General features: G+C 52.2%; 1 protein-coding gene across 6 annotated transcripts in view; it reads left to right on the forward strand.

Moving 5' to 3' along the window:
- Positions 1-20835, forward strand: part of BMP1 (bone morphogenetic protein 1) — an 86387-nt gene extending 65552 nt beyond the window's left edge. For 2 of the 6 annotated variants that reach the window (XM_043536381.1, XM_027828604.3), the window contains exons 9-20: positions 1522-1624; positions 3356-3472; positions 3780-3925; positions 6263-6458; positions 6982-7107; positions 7306-7466; positions 8229-8412; positions 16798-16923; positions 17208-17335; positions 17846-18059; positions 18731-18981; positions 20119-20835. In XM_043536381.1, the coding sequence (XP_043392316.1) occupies positions 1522-1624; positions 3356-3472; positions 3780-3925; positions 6263-6458; positions 6982-7107; positions 7306-7466; positions 8229-8412; positions 16798-16923; positions 17208-17335; positions 17846-18059; positions 18731-18981; positions 20119-20253 (1887 nt within the window). In that variant the 3' untranslated portion in view covers positions 20254-20835. Of the gene's footprint in view, positions 1-1521; positions 1625-3355; positions 3473-3779; positions 3926-6262; positions 6459-6981; positions 7108-7305; positions 7467-8228; positions 8413-15708; positions 16099-16797; positions 16924-17207; positions 17336-17845; positions 18060-18730; positions 18982-20118 lie in introns of those variants that run through there. The other 4 variants (XM_043536382.1, XM_007066331.4, XM_043536383.1 and 1 more) reach the window with 2 other exon arrangements.
- The last annotated feature ends 2839 nt before the right edge of the window (positions 20836-23674 follow it).

Genomic DNA, 23674 nt, shown 5'->3' on the forward strand with positions numbered 1-23674 from the left:
CACGTTCATGCCAGCTGGGGAGGGAAAAGGCCTTGTGGGCCATCCCCAGTGGGGGATAGCACAGAGGCGTGGGCTATTCCCTGGGGCTTTGGCCAGCCCGTTAGAAATGTCCCAAGCGCAGGGGGGCTCCCAGCGCTTGCCTGGAGAGGGACTCAGAAAGATCTCTCCTTTGGGAAGCTTTTCCCCCCGATGAGCTGCCTGAAGGCCCAATCCAGAGCCTGCTGAAGTCACTGGGAAGGCTCCCAATGAGTTCAAGGGGTGATCAAGCCTTAATTGCTCCTCTTGTTCACCTTTACCCCATTCCTCTGAGTCAGACACTCTAGAGTTCCTCAACCCCCCACCCCGGCCTTGCTGTTTTCTGCCTGTGAATCGTGCCAGCAGACGGCTCTCTTGGCTTTCCATAGTTAGCAGCTAGCCAAGCTAAGCAGCTCTACGTATTTAGTGCCTCTGGCTGCCATATCTCAATGCAAGCACGTGTCCATCCCTGGGCCCTTCAAGACTTTGGAGAAGGACCCGATCTGACAGTGCGCACGCTTGGGTTGAGTGGTGATCTGGAGCCCAGCTCTGCAGCCTAGGCCCGTTTCTAGCGGGAGGTGTTAAGCAGCAGAGCATTACGCAGTCACGATTGCCTGAGTTGGGGTTTCATTACGGACTCGTAGCTTGAACCTGGGTCCTCTCTGTGAACCTGGGGCCAGTGCTTTGCTTTCCTGACACCCTGGGATGCCTGTGGTTCCCACCTCAAAAATCAAACGAAAGTCTGCTCTTTCCGTTGGAGTTGCTGCCATTTATTCCACCCTGACGTTCAAAGCTAAACCCAGGGCCTGCGGCCTCCTGCGAACACTTTCCTGTGTTAACTGACCGCTTTCCTCAGCCAGCGGTTGCAGCGCCTAACGATACTTGCCTGGGGTGATCACAATAACGGATGGGCCATGGGCTAGCTGCAGTGCAAATGCCCTGCTTTCGGAAGTTTGGGCCTGTGACTAGTGGTACCTCACTTGTTAGCTTCCCAACTTGAAGTGCCTGAATGGGCCGTGGTTTTCAGACAGTGCTGAGCATCCCCCTCTGCAAGTCGGACCCCCTGTAGGGTGTCTAGCCACTTCTGGAGGCGTGCAGGCCTTTGATCAAAGTGGCATCTGGACATGGTGGCTACTAGAGATACCTGCGGTGGATGAAAGAACTTTAGTTGAGCAGAGGATGCGATTAGTTCATGACTGCACCCAGTGGAAAGCCCTCCTGCTGCTTTTGGGTTCACTCACTCCCCCTGAAGCCTGTTGGAGGGAGATGGCTGGAATGGCCTAATGATCTCCTGGATGCGTTTGAACCTGGGAGCTTCAGTAATGCAGCACAGGCTAATACCACATCAGCTCAAGGAGTAACTCTGTGAGCTGGCACCAGTAGTAGGCTATTATCCTGTCATGGACGAGCCATCAGAGGGGGAGGAGGCACTCACTTGGGCAGTGTGTTACCATATTGTTCCTCCGTGGTGGGGGTGTTTTAATCTCTGCTTGTTTTCCCTCTCAGATCATCCTGAACTTCACGTCCCTGGATCTGTACCGAAGCCGGCTGTGCTGGTATGATTACGTGGAGGTGAGAGACGGGTTCTGGAGAAAGGCCACACAGCGAGGTAACCAACAGGAATCTCGGGCAGGCGGGCCAAGCTATGCTGTGCAGCTGGAAGTCAGTCCCTCTAATGACCCCTTCCTCCACCATTAACTCCCCGCTCCAGTATGCTCTCCCTCCCCACATTCCCCGCCTTCTCTGCTTTATTTGCTTGTGGCAAGGAACTTTCCACAGCGATGCTGAATGATCCACATGCCGTCAGCCAGAGTAGGCAGAATAACCAGTGTCTTGGGCCTGGTTTTCCTCTCACTCACCCCATTGGTTCAAATGGGGATAATCCCAATTGACATGAGTGTGAGATCAGAAACTCACTCACAGAATCATAGGAACAAAATGCTGGAAGGGGCATAAGAACGGCCACACTGGGCCAGACCAAAGGTCCAGCTAGCCCAGTATCCTGTCTTGACAGTGGCCAGTGCCAGGTGCCCCAGAGGGAATGAACAGAACAGGTAATCATCTAGTGATTCATCTCCTGTCGCTCATTCCCAGCTTCTGGCAAACACAGGCTAGGGACACCATCCCTGCCCATCCCGGCTAATAGCCATTGATGGATCTATCCTCCATGAACTTATCTAGTTCTTTTTTGAACCCTGTTATGGTCTTGGCCTTCACAACATCCTCTGGCAAGAAGATCCACAGGTTGACTGTGTGTTGTGTGATGAAATTCTTACTTTTGTTGGTTTTAAACCTGCTGCCTATTAAACATCAAGGAATCATCTAGTCCAGTTTCATAAACGACTGGTTTGAGGACCGGCGTCAGTCCCTGAGATCTCCCTGACACAGTTTAGGAAGGCAGAAAGCCAGTTCCTGGTATCAAAGAGGTTGAGAAACACTAACTAGTCCATGCCCCTGTGCCGAGGCAGGATTAATCTACCTAGACCACCCCAGACAGGTGTTTGTTTAGCCTGTTCTTATGAACATCCAATGATGGCGATTCACACCCCCATGTTCACCCACATCTTCCAAGTGCTTTGCAAATGGAGCAAGTGCAACTCCGTCGACCTCAGTGGAATGACCCCTGCATACGTGAGCGCTGCATGTGACCATTAGCAGATTAGCCTAATCCACATGGCCCATCTGGCAGGCAGGCAAGTCAGTCTCCCCATTTTGGGAAACAGAGACACAGACAGACATGACGGGCCAGATTTTCCAAAGATCTCGGCCCTCGTGCGCGAAACTCTTTTGAAAAATCTGGCCCTCGAAGACTCGCCGAGGGTCCCACCGCGAGTCAATGCTGGGAACAGAACCCAGGAGTTACTTGATTGCTAGTCCCCAGCTCGCCCACTCGCCCACGTTGCCTTTAAAAAATGGCTGATTCAGACTTATGGCTGCACAAGCTATTTTGAGCCAACCAACATAGGGGCCTGCAGAATTCCTTACCCAGGAACAAACTGGGTTTCCCCGGGGTGGGGGCCTTTCTGGTAACTTGCTCTAGCCCCAGAACTTGATCTCTATGACAATGATGACATAAATGTTCCCCAGAATTCCACATCCTTACATTCTGGGCCACTTCACCCCTCCGCCCCGGAAACATCAGGTGTTTATGAAATTGCCATAGAATGGCCATTTTCCCATCCGAAACTGGCCGCGTTCCAGGGCCAACCAGGTATTGTCAGGAAGCGATGTTGCCTTGCCGAATGTTTTGCTCTGCAACGACAGTGGAGGGAGTGAGCCGCTGCCAGCCGGCAGTAAATGCCGTCGAGAGATACCCAATAAAGCACGTGTCCTTCTCCAGGTAGGTTCTGCGGGAATAAGCTCCCCGAGCCCATCATCTCCACCGACAGCCGCCTCTGGATTGAGTTCCGCAGCAGCAGCAACTGGGTCGGCAAAGGGTTCTTCGCCGTCTACGAAGGTACCGGGCTCTCCCCCGGGACTGGCTGGGTCGCTCGTGTTGGTGCAGGGAGGGAGATGACTCCATGGGGGGAGAGATTCCACGCGGTATCTTAAGGGTTGCTTTTCTTTGGGGAGGGCTGATTAGGATTGTCAGTGCTAAGCCTTCTCCTGGGAATGGGCTGGGTGGTCCCAGGCCCTCCAGATAACTTTCTCCCCCGGGGGCTGCCCCAGAATGTGAGGGCCGGTCCTGGCAGCAGCATCACCTCTCCCCCAGGCAAGTGCCACCCTGCTGCTTACAGCTGGGCTGGCGTTACCTTCCCTTACAGCCATCTGCGGGGGAGAAATGAAGAAGGATAACGGCCACATCCAGTCTCCGAACTACCCAGATGAATACCGGCCCAACAAAGTGTGCACCTGGAAGATCACGATCTCTGAGGGCTTCCATGTGGGGCTCACCTTCCAGTCGTTCGAGGTATGGGCCGCATGAGTGTCCAGCCCGCACTGTGAGTGCGCGCAGGGCAATGGGGACAGGACACAGAGCCTTGACGCTCACCGTGGCCCGGATCCTGAGACATGCTGAGCCTCTGGGACTCTCTCTGGCCCTGTTGAGGCTGGCAGGAGCCCAACACCTCTTGGGATTTCACCCAAAACTTCACTAGCACCTTTTGCCTGAAGATCTCAAAGCGCTTCCAAAGCATTAATGAGTTAATCTTCGCAGGCTGGGTGAGGGGGCAGCATTTCCCAGTGGATAGGGCATCAGGCTAGGATTAAAGGTTCTATTTCTGGCTCTGCCATGACATACTGGGTGACCTTGGGCAAGTCACTTTCCTTCTCCCTTCCTCGGTTTCCCCATATGGGGGTAATGGTCCTTTAAGCTTCCTGGAGGAAAAGCCCCATATAAGAGTTAAGTATTGCTATCTTGCCCATGGTAGAGCTGAGACACAGAGAGAGGAAGTGGCTTGGCCAAGGTCATTCAGCAGGTCAGTGTCGGGATTATAACGCAGAATGCTTGATTCCCTATCCTGTTTATACCCCTTCTAAATCCTTTTGGCAGCACTGAGAATCTGAGCCCTAGATCAGTGCTTCTCTAGCTATCTGATGTGGGGGACCGGCATTTTTTCCCCCAATGTGCGCGCAGACCGGCAGCCAATGGCTCGCGGACTGGCACCGGTCCGCTGACCACCACTTTCAGTAGCACTGCCCTAGATCACGCCTCACTCCTGTTAACAGCAATTCCCATTAGGCTGCAGCAAACGCACACTCTCCTCTTTTTCACAATCCCCTCCTCTTACCCAACAACAGACAGGCTCACAGAAGTCACCACATGCCTCCACTCCGTAATCAAAGCCAGAAAACTGAGTCATCGGCACTCATCCGGAGTCACCCAGTGGCTCTTCCCGTTAGAACAGCATTCCTTAGCAACGAGAAACCTACCGGCAAGCTCGCCTGCAGAGACAGTCAGAACTTCCATCCCCTGGGAAATCCTGATATTGCAAAATTTCCTTGTTCCCGAAATCACATCGACAAGTCAAAATTTCCAAAAATTCCCACGAAATGAAATTTCAGAAACATGGTTTTGTGCTAATATCGAAATGACCTTGTCGAAGGGCTTGGCTCTGAAGGAAGCATTTTGACTCTGATATGATATTAATTGAAATATAGCTCTTTGCCTTTTCGAAACAAAACGTGCCGATCATTTTTCATCCAAAATATTGAGAAAACGCGAAATGTGTCGATTCCATTGAATCGATATTTTCCGACAGTAAATGGTCCCGCTGGAGGATTTCTGCCCAGCTCAGCTCTACAGCGGCAGGAAGCCAGCATGGGCTTGTGGTCAGAACCGAAGGGGGCGGTGAGTTGTATAATTGCACCTCAGCCCCACCTTGGAACAGCTCCGCCAAGGCAAGCGTCATTTGCCTTTTCAGGGTCTATGTACGCTGCAGTGGAGAGGTCTGATTGCAGCAGGGGGTGCCCTCCCCGTGCTAGCTGTGATTGAGGTAGCTTGCTAAAAATAGCAGAGGAGACTTGACTTAGCGCAGGCGAGTCCATACCGGGGGTCCAAGGAGGGCTTGTATTTGGGCTGCTAGCCTGTGGGGCCCTGTCTTCACCACTGTTTTTAGCAAGCTGGCTCGATGGACGCTAGCCCAGGTACACGTGCTGCAGTGACGCCTCCCACGCTTAGCACAGACGTGCCCTTACATGCTCTTTACCTACCCCTTGTGGGCTTGCTTGTGCTTTCACAGTGGTGTAAATCAGGCATCCCTGCTGAAGGCATTAGGATCATACCTGTATAGAAGTGCTTCACGGGAAAGCAGAATCAAACCGTGCACCCCAACTTCCATTTTGTAGCTGCAGTACCATGACCCCCACTCAGACACCTGGTCTACAGCTCTCAGGCCTGGTTGCATGTCGAGTTTGTGGGCTGGGGTATGAAATTGCTCGCACCTTAACTGAACCTGTAACGCTTCTCCTTTGGGTCAGTTGAACTAGGTCCTACTCCCTTCTCTACCACTGACCGCTGGGTGACCTTGGGCAAGTCCCTTCCGTGGTTCAGTTTCCCAAATTTTAAAATGGGGGTCATGGTACCACCCCTGCCTGCTGGGGCTGTTGTTGAATTGCTTTGGGATCATTAGCTGGAAGGAGCTAGAGCTGCCAAGTAAAACCACAATGGTTTGGGCCATTGCTACTGGATTTGGGAGCTAACCTCAGCAGGTGAAGTTGCCGTCTGGCTGATCAGGCCCCTGAGCAGCTGAGGGATCCTTGGGAGCCCTCCGGTGAACTGATGTCTTGCCTGCTCCCCCTATCCCAGATCGAGCGGCATGACAGCTGTGCCTACGACTACCTGGAGATCCGGGATGGCAGCACCGAGTCGAGCAGCCTGATCGGCCGGTACTGTGGCTACGATAAGCCCGACGACATCAAGAGCACTTCCAACAAGCTGTGGATGAAGTTTGTCTCGGACGGCTCCATCAACAAGGCTGGCTTCGCCGTCAACTTCTTCAAAGGTACCGGAGCTTTGCCTCCGCCTCTCCTCTGCTGGCGGCGTCTAGAGCTCATGTGGCAATCGAACCCTTTCTTCTGAGCCTCCTGGTGTATGGAGTGGGCTTGGCACAGCAAGCCGGGGCGGATGGACTCTGCTTGCCAGTGGGAAAGGGGCAGGCTGAGCTGTTTCCCCCATGTCAGCTGGGGGAAGCTCTTTGGCTTTAAAATCTCAGCCTTTATCCTTGGGTTTCCTGGAGCAGAGGGACCAAAAGCAAGCCCAGTCCAAGGTACGGTCCAACCCTCTAGCAACTGGCCAGGAGCTTAGCTCGTTCAGAGGCCTCTCTCTTTCCAGGCCACTGTTCCCCAGTTCTTCTCCTGAGTGCCCGACTGGGGCTGCAGTCCCCCGCCCAGCTTGGTTCCTGTCCTCCATGGGGGGCTCTGAGAGTGGCATTGCCCCCCTTGCTGGCCAGCACCGAGACGTGTCCCTAGCAGCCTGTTCCAGGTGTCCCGCTCCCAAACCCTTTCTCTGCTTTTGTCCCCTTGCAGAGGTAGACGAGTGTTCACAGCCTAACAACGGCGGGTGTGAGCAGCGCTGCGTGAACACCCTGGGCAGCTACCGGTGTGCCTGCGACCCTGGCTATGAACTGGCTTTGGACAAGCGCCGGTGTGAGGGTCAGTATCTACGGGCAGCCAGGACCCTTCCCTTGACCCTGCTGACCGCTCCAGAGCTGTAACTGCTCTTCCCCGCTGCACCTAGCCCTGCACTGCTCAGCACACCCATCCGCTTCTGAGTGGTGCCTGGCCTAGGACAGTCAAAGTGTCACGCAGGAGGGAAGCCTGGCCAATGCTCCCATGCTTTGTACCCTTCAGCCGCCTGTGGAGGCCTCCTCACCAGACTCAATGGCTCCATCACCAGCCCTGGCTGGCCCAAGGAATATCCGCCCAACAAGGACTGCGTCTGGCATCTGGTGGCGCCCTCGCAGTACCGCATCTCACTGCAATTCGAATACTTCGAGACTGAGGGGAATGACGTGAGTACCAAGGCCCCATCTCCTTATGGGAGGAGCTCCTCCTTTGTGAATTCCTCACCACCACCTGCAAAAGACCAGCTTCTGCGTCTCCGGGTGCAGATCCTCGCAAAGTTTTAAGCCCCTCCATGCATGGTCTGGCCTTGGGGGAAGGCATGGCTGTAGAGGGAGGTCAGATGTTCATTTCTCATGGTGTTACTACGTCCTGGAAAGTGCGTGGGTCAAAGCCAATGTAGTAGCTCTCAGAGGACGTGAGGGACTTTTCTACACCAGGTTGGTTGTTGCACAAGATTCATAGACTCTAAGGCCAGAAGGGACCATAGTGATCATCAGAGAACTTCCCTGAAATTCATTCCTGTTTGAACCAGAGCAGATCTTTTAGGAAAACATCCAATCTGGATTTTAAAATTGCAGCTGATGGAGAATCCACCACGACCCTTGGTAAATTGTTCCAGTGGTTAGTTACTCTCACTGTTGAAAACGTACCCCTTATTTCCAGTCTGAATTTATCCAGCATCAGCTCCCAGCCACTGTCTAGCTAGGGCCGATACATTGGTGCAAAGCTTTAGCATGCATGTGTGCACTGCTGTAAATCGTGACCTGCCTCCCCCCATTGCTAGTCACTTTCTGCCCACTGTAGACAAGCCCTGAGCTCAGTGCTCTAAGCCCTGCTCCAGATGAGCAGCTGGTCAGCTCCTGCTGTCTGCCTCTCCTCACCCCATCTCAGCCTGGCTCCTCTGTCTGTCCTCTCCACCTTCACCCCAGCAGGTTTGCAAATACGACTTCGTGGAGGTGCGCAGCGGGCTGTCGGCCGACTCCAAGCTGCACGGCAAGTTCTGCGGTGCCGAGAAGCCCGACGTCATCACTTCCCAGTACAACAACATGAGGATCGAATTCAAATCCGACAACACCGTCTCCAAGAAGGGCTTCAAAGCCCATTTCTTCTCAGGTAGACCCACTAGCCTGCGGCATGGGTGTCCTCTGTCCCTTCACCCCCACCCTATCGCTAACTACCTCCAGCCACTTACCTATGCCTAGAGGGTGCAGTCCCCAGCCCCTTTCACTGGAGGACACTCTGCTGCCTCCAGGAAGTTCTATGCAGATGCCTCCCCCTCTCCAGCTGCAGCTGCACTGGAGAGCCAGGGAGGAGTGGGGAAACATGTTCGAGGTTCTGCAGCTCATTCCAACTAGGAGCAATGGCCAGATCCTCAGCTGGTGAAAACTAGCATTGGTGCTACACTGATTTACACCAGCTGAAGACTGGAAATTAAAAAAAACAAACCTACAACTAAGGCTATCTCCGTTTAATAGGCAAAATCTCTGTTCCTCTGGAGTCAGTTCCTGTGGCATCACTGTATGCTGTGGGGCGTGTACAGTGTATGGGCTGCAGTCTGCCCCCCGTTCCACGGGTAAATCCAGAAGATGCTGAAGTGGCTGCAGGTCTGCACCAGCGTACTGGAGATGGGAATCTAGCCTAGTGTACCTCGGCCCAGATCCTCAGGTATTCAGGCACTGAACTCCCATTTAAAACACTGCGAGTCCGGTGCTGGACTACCTTCGAGGATGTGGGCCTCGTGGCTTACTCTGGTCCTGATTCCGCCACCCTCGCTCACGCCTGGTTTGCTAGGGCAGTCAGTGGCACAAAGGCAGGACTCACCATGAGTGAGGGCAGCCCTGTGTGTGTCAGATACAGCCAGCTACCCCCTGGGATGAGCCCGGGCAGCCCCAGTGGATCCCTCTGCGCCGAGTTCAGCAGTGACGTAAAGCTCCGCTGTTACCGGGGTGAGTTATACGCACTGGGCTAAATTCGGCTGTCAGCAACATGGCCGCCGCTCCCGTTGACTGCTGCGTGTGGCTAAGGATATGTCCATACGGCAGACAGGGGATGGCAAGCTCTAAGTAAGGGATACGTGCCAGCTATCATAGCCTTATGCCAGCTCATGCCTATGGGCCTTCATTGGTTTCAAAGAAACTCCCCACATGACTATTCCTCCAACGCAGGAAGCCTGGGCGTTGTCCACTCCCAGCTAGGGAAGCTTTTAGTGGCATTGATGCAAACAGGGCTTGTCTACACAAAGACTGAGTGCGTGGCCAGCTGGGGTGTGAATCTACAGCCTGCCGCACACTAAGGGGCTGTGTGGACCCTGCTACCATGCACTAAACTTTCCCTACTGCACTTTGGCACTTTGCTGCTTGAAACTCCAGCTTGCCACGCGCTAGGTCTCTGAATAGACAAGCCCACACGCTTTTTGTTTCACTTGCAAGGCTAGACCTTGAAGTCCGCCTCTAAGCCTTTGGCCCCTGCAGTCAATGACAGGTGCAAAACTGCCAGAGCAAATGACAGAACCAGCGCAGGGCTGCACAGCCACTTGTTATTGTTTGCCTGACTTTAAAAGGTGCTGAGCTCCCACCGGGCCGGATGAAGTTAATGGGGCCTGCCAGTGTTCAGCACCTCTGCAAATCAGACCGCAGATATCTAAGTGCTGTCATTTGTGTCTGTAATTATTAATTATGTGTATTCCAGTAGCACCTAGGCGCCCCAGTCATGGACCTCTTGTGTTAGGCGCTGTACGAACACAGAACAAAAAGTCAGGCCCTGCCCCAAAGAGCTTGCAGTCTGATTAGTTGTGCTACATTTAAAGGGACAACTCCTGGGAAAGCAATGAGCTGCCCTAGCCCCTGACTGCCCTTGGTGATGGCCTTCCCTTCCCAGGGCACTGCATTCTCTAGCATTATTGTATCATAACAACTTCAAGGAAGTTGAGCTATCCGAGTGGGCCACTTCTCGCCTTGGCTACGGGTGTCTCCTCGCATCGCCTCCTCTGCTTTGCCTGTCCCCGCAGTGCATCCCAATCCCTGGCTCTGCTTTGATGATGCCACTCTCTGCTCAATGCCTTTGCCACTTGTCCCTCCTCCTGCCACGCTGGGGACGTGGCAAAGCATCGGCACGCCTTCTCTGCTTGAGGGTGTCCCCTCTCTTCCTCCTCCTGCTGGGATGTGCGCTGATCTAGAATGGACTAAAAACTCCCACTACTTTCCTAGACTAGTAACAGCGGTGAGATATTGACCCGTCCTACTCTCTTGGCTATGCAGGGTCATTTGGATCCCTGGCTTATACCTTATGCGGCAATGGGATTGCACCTGGTCTAAGTCTAGGGCATTGCACAGGGTCTAAATCTAGGCAGGATTAGTCCTGAGATCCCTTAATTATGCCACGGAGGTGAATCATCTTTGATCCATGGAGCCATTCAGCTGCCTACGCTCCTTGGGTTGGGTCTCCTTCCTTTAAAGCAGACAGGGAATGTTGGGACAGTTCCAGTAAAAACCATTACCTGCTTATTTCCTGTGTGTCTTTCTCTTCTTTCCTACACCAATGCCTTGAAAGCAGCGTTAGCTTTTGGAAATCCTTTATCCGCTTCTTTTTAAAAAAACAAACTCCTGGGCGAGCCCTCCAGCTGATGTAAATCAGCGTAGCTCTGTGGAAGACCAGTTCCGGGGCTGGCTCTAGGACCCCAGTTCGTTTTTGCTTAGGACAGGTTTTAAGTCTGGGCAGGATTTGTCCTGAGGTCCCTTCATTACGTTGCAGCTGCGAATCGCCTTTGATACATTTCATACATGTTTAGGGCACGGTTATCTTTAAGCGCATGCTGAAGTCCCAGTGAAGTCCAGGCGATTGAAGGACATGTTTAAAGGGAAGCACATACTGTCTTGAATAGGCATGGATTTAAGCGTATGCATATGCCGAAGGGCATTCCTGAATCGGGGCCAGAGAAAGATTCCTCAAGGTCTTGGCCCCTTCAAGCCGTCTGCCTGAGCAGTTTTGCCCTCAAAGCTCAGAGAATTTCCTTCAGCTCCTAGTGAGTGCCCTGCCCCATCCCATGCTGCCACAGGAGACGTTCCAAAGAACTCACCCAACAGGGCTTCTGCAGCTCCTGTCGAGCCATCACGTCACTCGTTAATCAAGGCCTTCTGCAGCTGGCTGGAATGAATGAAGAGCCAATGGGCGGGCTTCGGGTATGGTATTTTTGCTTTATTTTTTTTTTTTTAATGAAAACAAGGCAAGTAAGGTAATCTGGCCTGGCCCAGCTGGCAGGAATCGCCACCATCCAGCAAAGAATGACCTCAGATAAGCCTCAGCAGCTGATCATCCAGCAGGATTGCCAAGGCATCCGGGTAAGTGTCTTATTCTCCTCCACTTCTTAGCTTAACGGCCTGCTCCTGGATCCTTTACTCACCTAGGTGAATGAAATCCGGGCCCTGCTGAAGTCAACGGCAGTTTCATCATTGACTTCAATAGGGTCAGGATTTCACCCATTGGTTTTGGTGGCACTACTTGGGTGGGTAGGGGCTGCAGGATCCCAGGTGCGAACTTAGGTCCTTTTCAGCCTTTAGATGTGCCTGGTGTTTGTTTGCTCCCCTGCCCGATCTGCCATTGTAGAAACACAGCGTTCCTCAAAGACTTCCCAAATCGTGCCTACCCGCCCACAGAACAATTCAGACCCATGGCTTTATAACTGCGATGGCCACTACACACCCTTGTTCACATTTTGTGGCAACTAGGGAACCGTGGGTGACTTCTCGGGGAGCCCCCAGTTTGTCCCATGGGCTCTACTCACTGGAACGTCCTCAGGCTGCGGATTACCAGAGGTGCCCACTGCAAATGAGGCCATAAAAATATCCCTTCTGTCTCTTCACTCAGGTCACAGCAAGATGAAGCTGGAGGACACAAAAAGAACTGGATTCCCTATTTGGCGTATCACCCCTATTTGCTCCCAGAATATTCTATTGTTACAGTCCAACACCAGGCAGGGCCAACCATGAGCAGCTCCCAGATGTTTGCTTGGCTGGCTGGTCTCCTCTCTAGAGGTATACCTATTCCCTTGGTCCACTCTGGAGTTCTTGGGCCATTCATGCTCCCGATTCAGGCCGGAAGCAAAGCCTGGCTGCCACTGTCCTGTTGCGCAGGAAGGAGCCCTCCCGTCTTTGTGACTGAGTCATGTTCCTCACCTTCTGGGCTGCTTTGGGAACTGGGGATAACCAGAGGCAGCTGGCAGGAGGCAGATCGCTCTGGATTCTACCTGAGAAAGCACCAGCTGGGAGCAGAGCTGACGGCCTGGGTTAATGTGGGTGCGTGCATTAGACAAGTAAATGAGATCAAGAGCCGTGGTGGAACAGCAGCTGTTGACCAGCCGAACGGAAGACATTGGCTGGAATGTCCTATTCCTTAGCAGGTGCTGCAGAGTCTTGGTGTTTATCCATTTCCACTGGAGCTGCCAGTGTCAGTGCTCAGGTAAGCTCCCCTTCTAATGTCCCTTCCACACCGGGGCATTGCTTCACTGCCGTATGTTTGTGTGATTCGGTACCTCTTGGGCTTAGGTATCTTTCTGGCCCTTCATTACTATTGTGCAGTGTTATCTGCCTAGGTTGTTGCCCTCCACCCCAGTGGCGGCTTGATTTCATCACCGCTACATGTGGCCCTGCTCCAGGAAAGCACCTAAGCACATGCTTAACAGTGGCAGTCAGTGGGACTTAAGCACGTGCTTTGGCCAATGGTGTGCTTTCGTGGTATCGGGGTATGTGTCGATACAAACGGGTGTATACGGCCCAATGCTGCATCGCTCGAGTGCAGTGGGAGTTTTGGGTGCAGACAGAAAGCAGAATCGGGCCCAGAGTTTGTAAGGTGCTTTGGGAACCTTCAGGATAAATGTCAGACGATATCGTTATTGCTGATTATTTATTTTCAATGAACGAGTTGATAGAATAAACAGTTACTAAAGACAGCTTTCCAGTGGGCTCTTTTCCTATGCAAATTCTCTTTCTTTTATCTTTATCCATCCCAGGTGTCCTTTCTGAAGGGGGTTTATTACACACAGTCTCCCTTGCAGACCCCTAGCCTCGATTGAAACGCTTCTCTCCCCTGCTCTGTTTGCTGCCTGTACAGTTAGGCCTTTCAGAGCCCCCTCCTCTGCTGCATCATGAACTTTGAGCTTTCTGGTTATAGGCTTCCAGGAAACAGGTCTGGCTATGTGCAGCAGTGGGCGGTCAGAACAAGGGGGTACGTACCGTTGCACAAAGGGGTTGTAATGGCACGTCACACCTGTTCTTAACAGCAGCCAGGCTCGTAAGAGTAATTGGACCATGCATCGTGCTAAACAGAGCCTCGCATGCATGTCTAGATGAAAGAGCCTCCTGAATGCAGCCTGTAAGCAGTGTCTCACCTGGAGCCTTGGGCACGGGAGACACCTGGCTTCCTGAGGGGTGTTCTTTTCCCCACAAGACAGAACGGTCACGCGATTTTTGCTAGTCTTTGTATCATAGTAGCAGACCTAAAGGCTCTAACTGAGACCAGGCTCCTATTGTGCTAGGCACTGCCCGTGCACAGAGTTGACCTGCAGAGTTGACAATCTAAACAGACGAAGGAAGGACTGTTAAGCCCCTGTTGTACAGATGAGGAACAGTGGCAGAGAGGTGAAGTGACTGGCCCAAGGCCGCATGGGGAGTCTCAGAACTGAGCCTGGATCCCATGAGACCCAGTGCGATGCCTTAAGCATAAGACCAGCCTTTTGCTCCAGCAAACCCTTCCTGGATTTGTGCTGTCTTGTGGGGAAAAGAACACCCCCCAGGAAGCCAGGTGTCTCCCATGCCTGAGGCTCCAGGTGAGATGCTGCTTATAGGCTAAATTCAGGAGACTCTTTGACTCGCTGACTAGAAACAGGTGCTTCTTGCAGACTAATCATTCTTGATGTTTAAGCCCCTGACTGTATGCTTGGCACAGTACAGGGCTAAAAGAACCACAGCTCCTGGGGGCTTACAGTCTGAACAGGTAGTGCACGCAAGAGCCCACTGCAAGACCAGGGGCTGGGGCCAACTTACTGCCATTTTTAATACTTGGTTGTCTGACCCCAGAGTCAGGATCTGCCATAAGTGGAAATCTCCAAATGCCCAGTCTTAACTGTCCTGTTATTGTTATTTGTATTACAGTGGTGCCGCAAGACCACAACCGAGATCAGGGCCGTGCTGTGCCAGGTGCTGCACATATACATAGAGAGCAACAGTCCTTGCACAAAGAGCTCACCACCTAGACAAGACTGGCTAAGGGTGGGAGGGGAAACAAGAGGCCGAGAGAGGGGAAGTGTCTTGCCCAAGGTCACACACACAGGTCAGTGGCAGAGCTGGTGAATAGAACCCTGGTCTCCTGGCTGCCAGTCCAGTGCACTATCTGCGTCACCGCACGGCCTCTTGGCCTGTCCTACAGCCAAAGAAATTGCCCAAAAAGATCATCTAACCTTCCCAACTGGAAGCCCATGGGGAGCCCTAAGTAACCAGCCTTCCTACACATGCTCCAAAGCCTTGAGACGACGTCGCCTTTCAGGGGGTTCTGCCATGTGCAGGGGCAGGTCCTTCCCGTAACAATTGCAGCCAGGGTTCGGCGGAGCGGAGGTAAGTGGGTAGGCGAGAGGATTTTGCCTCCTCCCATCTCCACGCACCATCCCATTCCAGGTGCCCAAAGCACAAACAACGATCCCTCAAATATGGTCTTCCAAAACCTCCTCCAAATTAACACTTTGCAAACCCTGTGCCCTCTAAGTTATCTATCTGGAGGGCTATCCCCCATGATGCTCATGTTCCCCACAGGAACGATGTGGAATTCGTATTGGCTTTTAGCAGGTGACACCTAGCGAAGACTTTATTTGACTGATAGCTTGAAAGGGCCAATTTGCTCCCAATACTCCCTTGTCTCAAACCTCTCTGGAGTCTGCCAGCTCACCTCTGCCTCCTCGCATTCTTCTCTATGCAGAGCTAGAGCTGTGTTAGGCCAGTGAATGTAGGATAACATGGGAAAGGAGGAGACGCTTCTGCCCTGACAGGAACACTCCCCCAAGCGCCTTGAGGGGGTGCTGCACCAGAAAGTTCCTCCCGACTGGCCCATCCATCACTTAATGCTGGAGCTAAAGTTTGCTTTCAAGAGCCAAAGGGGACTGGTGGGGTGTGACTCAGTGGGCTCCGGGAGATCTTGGCGCCTTCCCCTTGTGCTGTGCCTCTCCTGTAGTTTGGCAGCAGTAGCTGTGTCTGTGCTTCCCCTTTCGCTCAGCTCTGTAACACGTGCTACTGAGTATGGCCCCCGCTCTCTGCATGTCCCTCTGCCCCCCCAGCCCTTTCCTTGGCTCCCTTACCTTGGTGTCCAACTCTCCTTCCTGGCACGACAGCACAGGTTCGTTTTCATTTTCTCTCTCTGTCGTTTCAGAAACGAAGCAGCAGCCGCAGCCCCCGAAAGCTCGCCCACCCGGCTTGAAGTTCCGCCTGCAGAAAAGAATACGAGGCCCGAAAGGAACTCGGCCAATCCTCCGTTCAGTTCCTCAGGAACACCACTGCCCCTCCAAAGGATCCAGGGAACAGGGAACCAATGTCCTTCCGTTCTGTCCTAGCTCACAGCCTCGCTCAGAGAGCCGCCCAGGCCCCAAATTCGTTGCTTGACAGAACTGGTTGTTGGCCTTATTATTTTTTTATTCACCATTGTTTTTAGACTCCTCTGGTTTGTCATTGACCAGTTGACCTTTATTTCCAATTTTTATTGTGTCTGTGACATTTCCTATTGATAAGTAAAGAAGGACACCATGTCCTGGTCTTTCTTGCATCTTTGGTTGTCCTTGTGTCTGTTTTTCTACCTACCCGTCTGTACAGTAAGCAGGTAATGGTTGTGTCCCATATATATTGAATTGATTTCCATATGGAGTTAGCACGGGGCAAGATTTGTAGACACGGAGCTTGATTCTCCTCTCGCTTGCACTAGTTTTGTGCTTCAATCACTGCATTCACTCTGGTGGAAGTGAGAGCAAGGGTCAGGCCCATAGATCTGGTTGCTGCTGGAAATAAGAACTTGCTTGTCTGATAGTTTCCTTCCACTGATAGCTGAATGTTTCGAGTCCAGGTCCGGGGACTTTCAGTAGCACAGCACTCAGAGTCTGAGAGCAGTGAGTGAGGTATGATTTAGTTGGCACGATTTGTCTCCATGGAAGATGTTTCCATCGAACAGGCGGAGGTATGGATTGAGGTCCCTTAAGCTGATGTTCACCCCAGTGCAGAAGGGTCACAGGGAGGCACTGGACACCAATTCAGTTATGGAATTTAAGTGGGATTTTGCAATGCACAGAACCTTGTGAGTGAGGCTTCTGCACTGGGGGTGAGTCTGGCCCTTTCTGAACGGCTCAGCTGCCCTAGATTTCACCCCATTGAGAAGGGCCGTCCATTGCAATGCTGGCGATTCACCATAACCCAGCAGGGAACAATACCTAGGCCCGGCTAAACCACGGACTGCTTCTTTTCTTCTCCGTAGACAAAGACGAATGTTCGAAGGACAATGGGGGGTGCCAGCACGACTGCCTAAATACCTTCGGCAGCTACCAGTGCCAGTGCCGCAGCGGCTTTGTGCTGCACGACAACAAGCACGATTGCAAAGAAGGTACGTTTATCCCCCAGGACAGCAGGGAAGGTCCAGTTGCCTTGCTGGGCTTCTCCGTGCACAAGGTCTCTGAAGTGTTTGCTGCCAGTTTCCTCTGGACCGTGCACAGGTTTCCCCATCTGTTCATTTTTCCCAGCAACAAGGGGCTGGCAAGGGGATAAACAGCTTAGCTGGCCCTTTGGGAGTGTTAGGCGAGTGAGTTTTGGAGGTGGGGGAAGGATAGAGAAATGATCCTTTGGGGGATAGGGCCCCTGGCTGACTCCTTTGGGATTCTCTTCCTGCAGCTGGCTGTGATCACAAGGTGACGTCCATCACTGGTACCATCACCAGCCCGAACTGGCCCGATAAGTACCCGAGCAAGAAAGAGTGCATCTGGGCAATAACTACCACACCTGGGCACCGCGTCAAACTGGTAACGTATAGCGCAAGGGACTAGCAGCAGAAAAATACACATGTGATATAACGACCGCAGCCACCGGTCCCCGTGTGAAGGATACAGCACCTAGGAATTTCCAGTCTGCTTCAGACCAATGTCTGTCGAGTCCATTGTCCTCTCTCCCGCTATGTCCAGTGCCAGATGCTGTGCAGGGAGGTGGATAGCCTCTCTAATGGACAATGGAGCCATGACACACATGGGAGGAAGGGGACAATTATGCAGTAACATCCCCAGGGGACGTTTCTTGTTAATGGTGCTTTGAGAACAGTCAAATGGGATGGGAGTAGATTGCAGACAAGGTGACCTCTGCACAGAGAAACTGCCGGCTGCATCCAGACTAACGTGGCTCCTAATAGCATAGCCAGAGATGTGTATGGGACTTGGAATGGCCCCCTATCACTGTTGTGACTTGAGATCCATAGAACTTCGGTGCTTTGCCACCTACTATCACTGTAAGTTTCCCTCCATCTCCTCCCGTCTTCCCAGACCTTCACAGAGCTGGATATTGAGGGTCATCAGGAATGCACTTATGACCACCTGGAGGTTTACAATGGGAAAGATGCCAAGGCTCCAGTCCTGGGCAGGTTTTGTGGGGCTAAGGAACCGGACCCCGTCATCTCCACCAGCAACAAGATGTTCCTCAAGTTCTTCTCCGATAACTCCGTCCAGAAGAAGGGCTTCCAGGCCACCTATTCAACAGGTAACCGGGTTTTTGTTTGCTTGGTGTTTGGTTCAGTGGCAGGTACCTAAAAACTCCGGAAAGTTGTGGTGATGTCAGGCCAGGTGTGAAGCTCTGATCCCAGAAGAGAGGGGCTGGAATATTATCCCACTTCACCCTTGTGTCTCCCTAGGAACTGTGGTGCTTTAAAGACTCCAAGGCTTGGCGCGGTTCAGTATTTTGCATAATGTGTTAAATGTGTGGAGAGAATCAAGGGGAGGAGAAGAACAGAAAGATTAGGGGTCACCGGCTGATAGTAAAGCAACGTTGAGAGGAGCAAGCAAAGCAGCTGCCATGTTTCTTTTTGAAGTCACGCTTTTGCGGGGCAGATGGCTCAGGCGATCAGTGATGGGACAAGGAGCCACTGACTTCTGCATGGCCCATTTGGCCGTCTATCTCATGGCTGCTCAGTGGACCCTGTGCAAAAAATGCCCACGGCTGGCAGATTAAGCAGAGAGGCCAAAGGCTGGATGGGACCAGAGGCTGAGCTGATGGGGTGGGTGTTTGGTGAGCTCCGGGATAGAGAGAGGCCCCCCGTGGCTGCCAGAGGGAAGACATTAGGAAATAGGGAGGAAAGAAGATGACCCTCTCTGGCAATAGGTGTGCACCCTTCTTCACCTCCTTGCTATACACGTGTTTGTTCTTACTTCCAGTCTGCGGGGGCCAGATGCGAGCTGAGGTGAAAACCAAGGACCTCTACTCACACGCTCAGTTCGGAGACAACAACTACCCCGGGGGCTCGGACTGCGAGTGGGTGATTGTGGCGGAGGAGGGCTACGGGGTGGAGCTCATCTTCCAGACCTTCGAGATCGAGGAGGAGGCCGACTGTGGGTACGACTACATGGAGCTCTTTGACGGCTATGACGGGACAGCGCCCCGCCTGGGGCGCTACTGCGGATCCGGGGTAAGCTTTCCCTGCTGTCGTCCTTCCTTCCCACCCTCACCCCCGCTTGGCCCCAGAAGTCAGGGATAGCTGCACCACATCCCGGAGCGAAACCGTGCGCTCTGAGCCAAGAATTGATTGTTCAGTTTGGTGGCTGAACAGAAAAATCCAGGGGAAAAACAAAATGTTTTTGTTTGACCCACAATTAATTTTTTCCCCAGTGGTTTTATTACGGTTTGGAGTGGTCTTCAGCCTTTTTTAAAAAAGTTTAAGCAAATCTAGCTACATTTTTAAACAAAAAGTCAAAAAGGTTTGTTTTGAAATGTCTAAACGAACCATTTTGACTTTTTCTACTTTTTTTTTTTCATTTGTTTTGGGACAAAATTATTCACTGAATTCAATCTGGATTTCCAACCCAGATAGGGGATGGAGTTTGGACTGAAAAATGCCTTTTTTGGCAAATAAACTATTCCCTGAAGAAGAAAAAACAGGCCCAGCTGTAGCACTCAGCTACTGTGGAGATGGGCACAGTGTAAGAACCTATAGGGACTGGAAAAACCAATGATAATGCAAAGCACGGCAAGCCCATTGGAGGAGAGCGGGAAACACTTCACCCCTGGCAGGGAAGCGATTGAGCTTTCAGAGCTCGGGGCGGGGTGGCTAAGACTAGGGAGGGATATGTCAGTTTAATGTGGGTCCATTAGAAAAGAGGGGTAAGGCAAACCGAAATCAGTGCCCATCCAGCGTCCGTGGCCATGGAACTAACCCAGTTCAGGCTGGTGCACAGATAAGCCTTATGGTGCTCGCCCAACGGCCGCCTAGGCTCAACCCTGCCATTGGACGCTGCCTCAAGCAAGGTGGGGTGCAAGCTGCCCCATCCCAGGAGTTGCCCTGGGATTCAGACATTGCTGTCAGCCCCCCAGGCCTTCGCCCTGCTCCCTCCTGGCTCCAGGGTCGTTGATGCCTTGCTGCTGACCTCTCTCAGCAGCAACTTACCTCACTGGCCCGTGAGGAAGGGGAAGAAGAGCCAAGGCTCCACCCAGCCGTCCCAGAGAGCCTGTAGACTCTCACGCCCCTGCAGTCTCTCACCCTCTGGGTCTGTGAGGGAGAAACAGTGTGCCCTGACCAGCTCTCTCCACTCCGTTGCCTCCCCCCCAGCCCCCGGAAGAGGTTTCCTCCGCCGGCGATTCGGTCATGATCAAGTTCCACTCGGACGACACCATCAACAAGAAGGGCTTCCACCTGCGGTACACCAGCACCAAATTCCAGGACACTCTGCACACAAGGAAATGAGGCTCCACGGCCACCAGGGCCCTCGCCACCCCACGCTGGAGGGACGGTTCTTTTCTGTATAGAACAAATACATGCGCGGGGAGGTGGGGGGAACCAGACAGACTGGATGGAGAAACACACAGTCAACCTCAGCACTAAGACACACTCACACAGAGGCTAAGGTGCAGTCAGCTGCTGGCATCGACCAGATTGAGGGCGGGGGGGATGTCTTTTATCTCTTTAAATATCCATTCCTGGGCCTGTTTTTTTTTTCTTTGAAGCAGGGCACCGCCCAAGCCAGGAGCAAATGTTCTTCTTAACCACTTTGCAACTACCGTTGATGAATCGATTGTATCCCCCAACTCCCCTAACACCCCCCCCCCACCCTTCGGGAGGTATCGCTTAATGCAGGAAAGTCCAACTGTATGGCAGACGTTTTCCTTTTAACTTGACAAAGCAGGTATCAGCTCAGCTCCCTGAATGTACAAAGCCCATAGGAGTGAAGAGCCCAGCACGCGCACAGAAGCTGCTGGCTATCTGTTGTAACGATGTAATAAAAATTCTGTCTTGTAAGGAGATGGCCATCGGCCTCTTTAACTCTCATCTGTTTGGGGTTTTGTTTTAGTGATGCTTTTATGAGAGACACCTAATGTTTCGGAGTCCTTTTCCCCCAATGTACATTTGTTCTTTTTAAAAGTCTGATCTCCAATTGGAGCGTTGTCCTCTTTCATGACACATCAGTTGATCTAGAGACAGCCCCGAAAACAATTGCGGGAAGGAGCCATGCACTACCTCCAGCCCCACTTGGAAAGTCTGCATCTAATAAATGGAAAGTGTTGCAAACAAAACCGCCTGGAGTCCTTGCTGGTGTGCGCCTGCTATCCAGGTATTCCCATCTGTGCACTCTCTCTTTTGGATCCTTTTTGGATCCTCTTTCATCCTCTGCCATCTGGTGGTGGTTTCCAGCAATGCTGTTTCTTTCTGGGGTCCTGCTTTGCAGAAGCCATTGTCTCATTGGGTTCCAGCAGTGCTGGATCCTTCTTGGGAGAGATCCTGATCTCTTGGATCCTATTCTCGTGCCTGCTCTCCAGCTCTGCCATCTCCTTCGGGGCTCCTGTGGTAGTGTTCTGCTCTCCAGATGTTTCCAGCTGTGATCTCTCTTTTGTCGATCCTTTTCTGCAGCATTTCTTAATCTTCCATGGGTCTGATTCTCCTTTCACACTCATGTTAATCTGGAGGAATTCTAGTGGACTCAGTGAAGTGTCTCCATTATGTGGTAAATGAGAAGACTAAAAAAGGCCCTATTTATCTGGGGCTTGAGTCAGCAAAGCAATTAAGCAGTTGCTTAAACTTAAGCGAGTACTTAAGTGCTTTGCTGATTTAGGGCCTTAGGGAGACAGGAAGGGCTTTATTGATCATATTTAATAAGGACTCTTTTTTACGTTTTTATATTCAAATAACTTTTCCCCTCACCCCACGTTGCAAGGGGAATAGCAGGAAAATATTGCAGAGCAATTAAGAGAGACAAGAGAAACCTATAAGGTAACGTGGGCATTTACAGTCAGCAAAGAGCGGAGTCCTGGCTCTGAACCCTGGCGTGGCTGCGAGTCAGGTTTGCTAATGTGAAATGCTCAGTTGCTGGCTCATTTTGCAGGAGGCGCTACACGAGCAAGGCGAACGCTGTTCACACATGAGTAGGTCTCTCTGAACCAGAGATGAGGCCGAACCCAAACTCCAGAGCTTCAGGAAAGCACAGAGCCAGGCCTGCATTGTGCAGTCCAGGCCCAGCTCTGATTGCAACAGCCATTCTGGAGCCTTTAACTGAGGCTTGAAACAAATTTGTAGAGCATTCTGGTCAAATGCATGTCAAGGGCAAAATGCAGACACTTGGATCAAACTCCATTCTCCACCCAAACAGTCTCCAGAATCCTTGTGGGCGGAGGAGTCACCAGCTCTGTCATGGGTGTGCGAGAGGCACATGGGAAGGAAAAACACACCCTGGAAACATTTATCCTCAGCCCTCTCAAACTCACCCCCCGCCACTCCTCCTCTGTACAATCCAAGAAACAAGCTGAAGTGTGATATTGCCTCCATCCCCTTGCCCAAGCCTGCCTGTCCCTCTTCCGTTCTGTCTTGTGTCTGTCTCTACGTGAGCTGCTTGGATGGCTTCTCTCCTGTGGGTCTGAGAGTAATACAGTGCTTTTCCTCCGGAAGGCTCCCAAGGCACTTTGTGAGCCCCATACAGCGTACTTAGCAACACTGGGAAACAGTTGCCCCTGGGATGGGGAGGCAGCTCTGTCGACAGCTAGCATACAGGGCTGTGGGAGGTTGGGGGACACCAGCGGAAACACTGATTCCAAGTGCCAAAAGATCTTAATGTCTTTGTAGAGGACACAGGATGTCAGCCTGCTCCAAGAGAGACAGCCTGGGGTCTCATCTGATCTCCCTTGGAAGGATAAAGGTTAGATGCACTAAGCACCACCAGAGACCCACGTGGCCAAATCCTCAGATCCTCACTCAGTTTTTAGGCCACCCTTACTCAGCAAAACTGCCAGTAACTCCAATTAGAGTTTGCTTGATTAAGGAAAGAGCAACTATGGAGTAAAACGTGAGTAAGGACCTTGGGAATTCCACTGTTCTTTCCATCAGCTTCAGCATGTGTGCTGTAATCAACTTGCTAAGCAAACTACTTCATTCAGTGTGTCCCTCCATCCAGATGCTTACGTTTCTCTTTTGCCAGCTGTAGCCTGTTGCTCTTTCCTCGGCCCAATGGTGCTAGAAAAAGAGAGTGATGCCCAAATACTGTGACGTTGGATATCCCAGAGTAAATGGGGTGGATACATTAGTTATCATCGACCTTTTCCATAACTGTGCTCCTCTAGCCAGGGCCTAGCTGGGACCCTCCCCACCTTTCATTTAACAACATGAGAAAGGCAGGGAGGGCATGACCCTCAGCACCAGGTCATGGCCCCCCAGCTGGAGAACCCTTGAATTCAAGGATTCCATGAAACAGGTCACTTAACTTTGTCCGGAAAGTGATGAAACTGAAATCCACCTCTTGAAGGTCTCTGATGACAGCGTAGGTATGAAGCGTGCTTATGACATCACTCGGGCAGCTGCTGATGTCACAGAAACCCCAGCGCCGGGCACAATACTCAAGTGAAGGTGGCATGGAGATGGGTCAGGTGAGCGGAAAGGGAGCAGCATGAGACTCCAGAAAGAAAAATGGAAGGAAATGCACTACACCCCACGGCAGCTTTCCAAGAAGATTGGAGTCACCTACTCCATGGCCCAGTTCATAGTGCAGAGCTATCGCAGGCCATGCCATGCCAAAGCTCGCCAACGTGTCACCCACCTTCAGCCAACTCCCAAAAAACAGAATGTAACTGTATATAAGGCCCAGTGCACATATTATGTCAGGACCAGGGGCCGAGGCCGGGAG

The sequence above is a fragment of the Chelonia mydas genome, chromosome 26 (genome assembly GCF_015237465.2).
Source record: "Chelonia mydas isolate rCheMyd1 chromosome 26, rCheMyd1.pri.v2, whole genome shotgun sequence".
Classification (NCBI taxonomy): Eukaryota; Metazoa; Chordata; order Testudines; family Cheloniidae; genus Chelonia; species Chelonia mydas.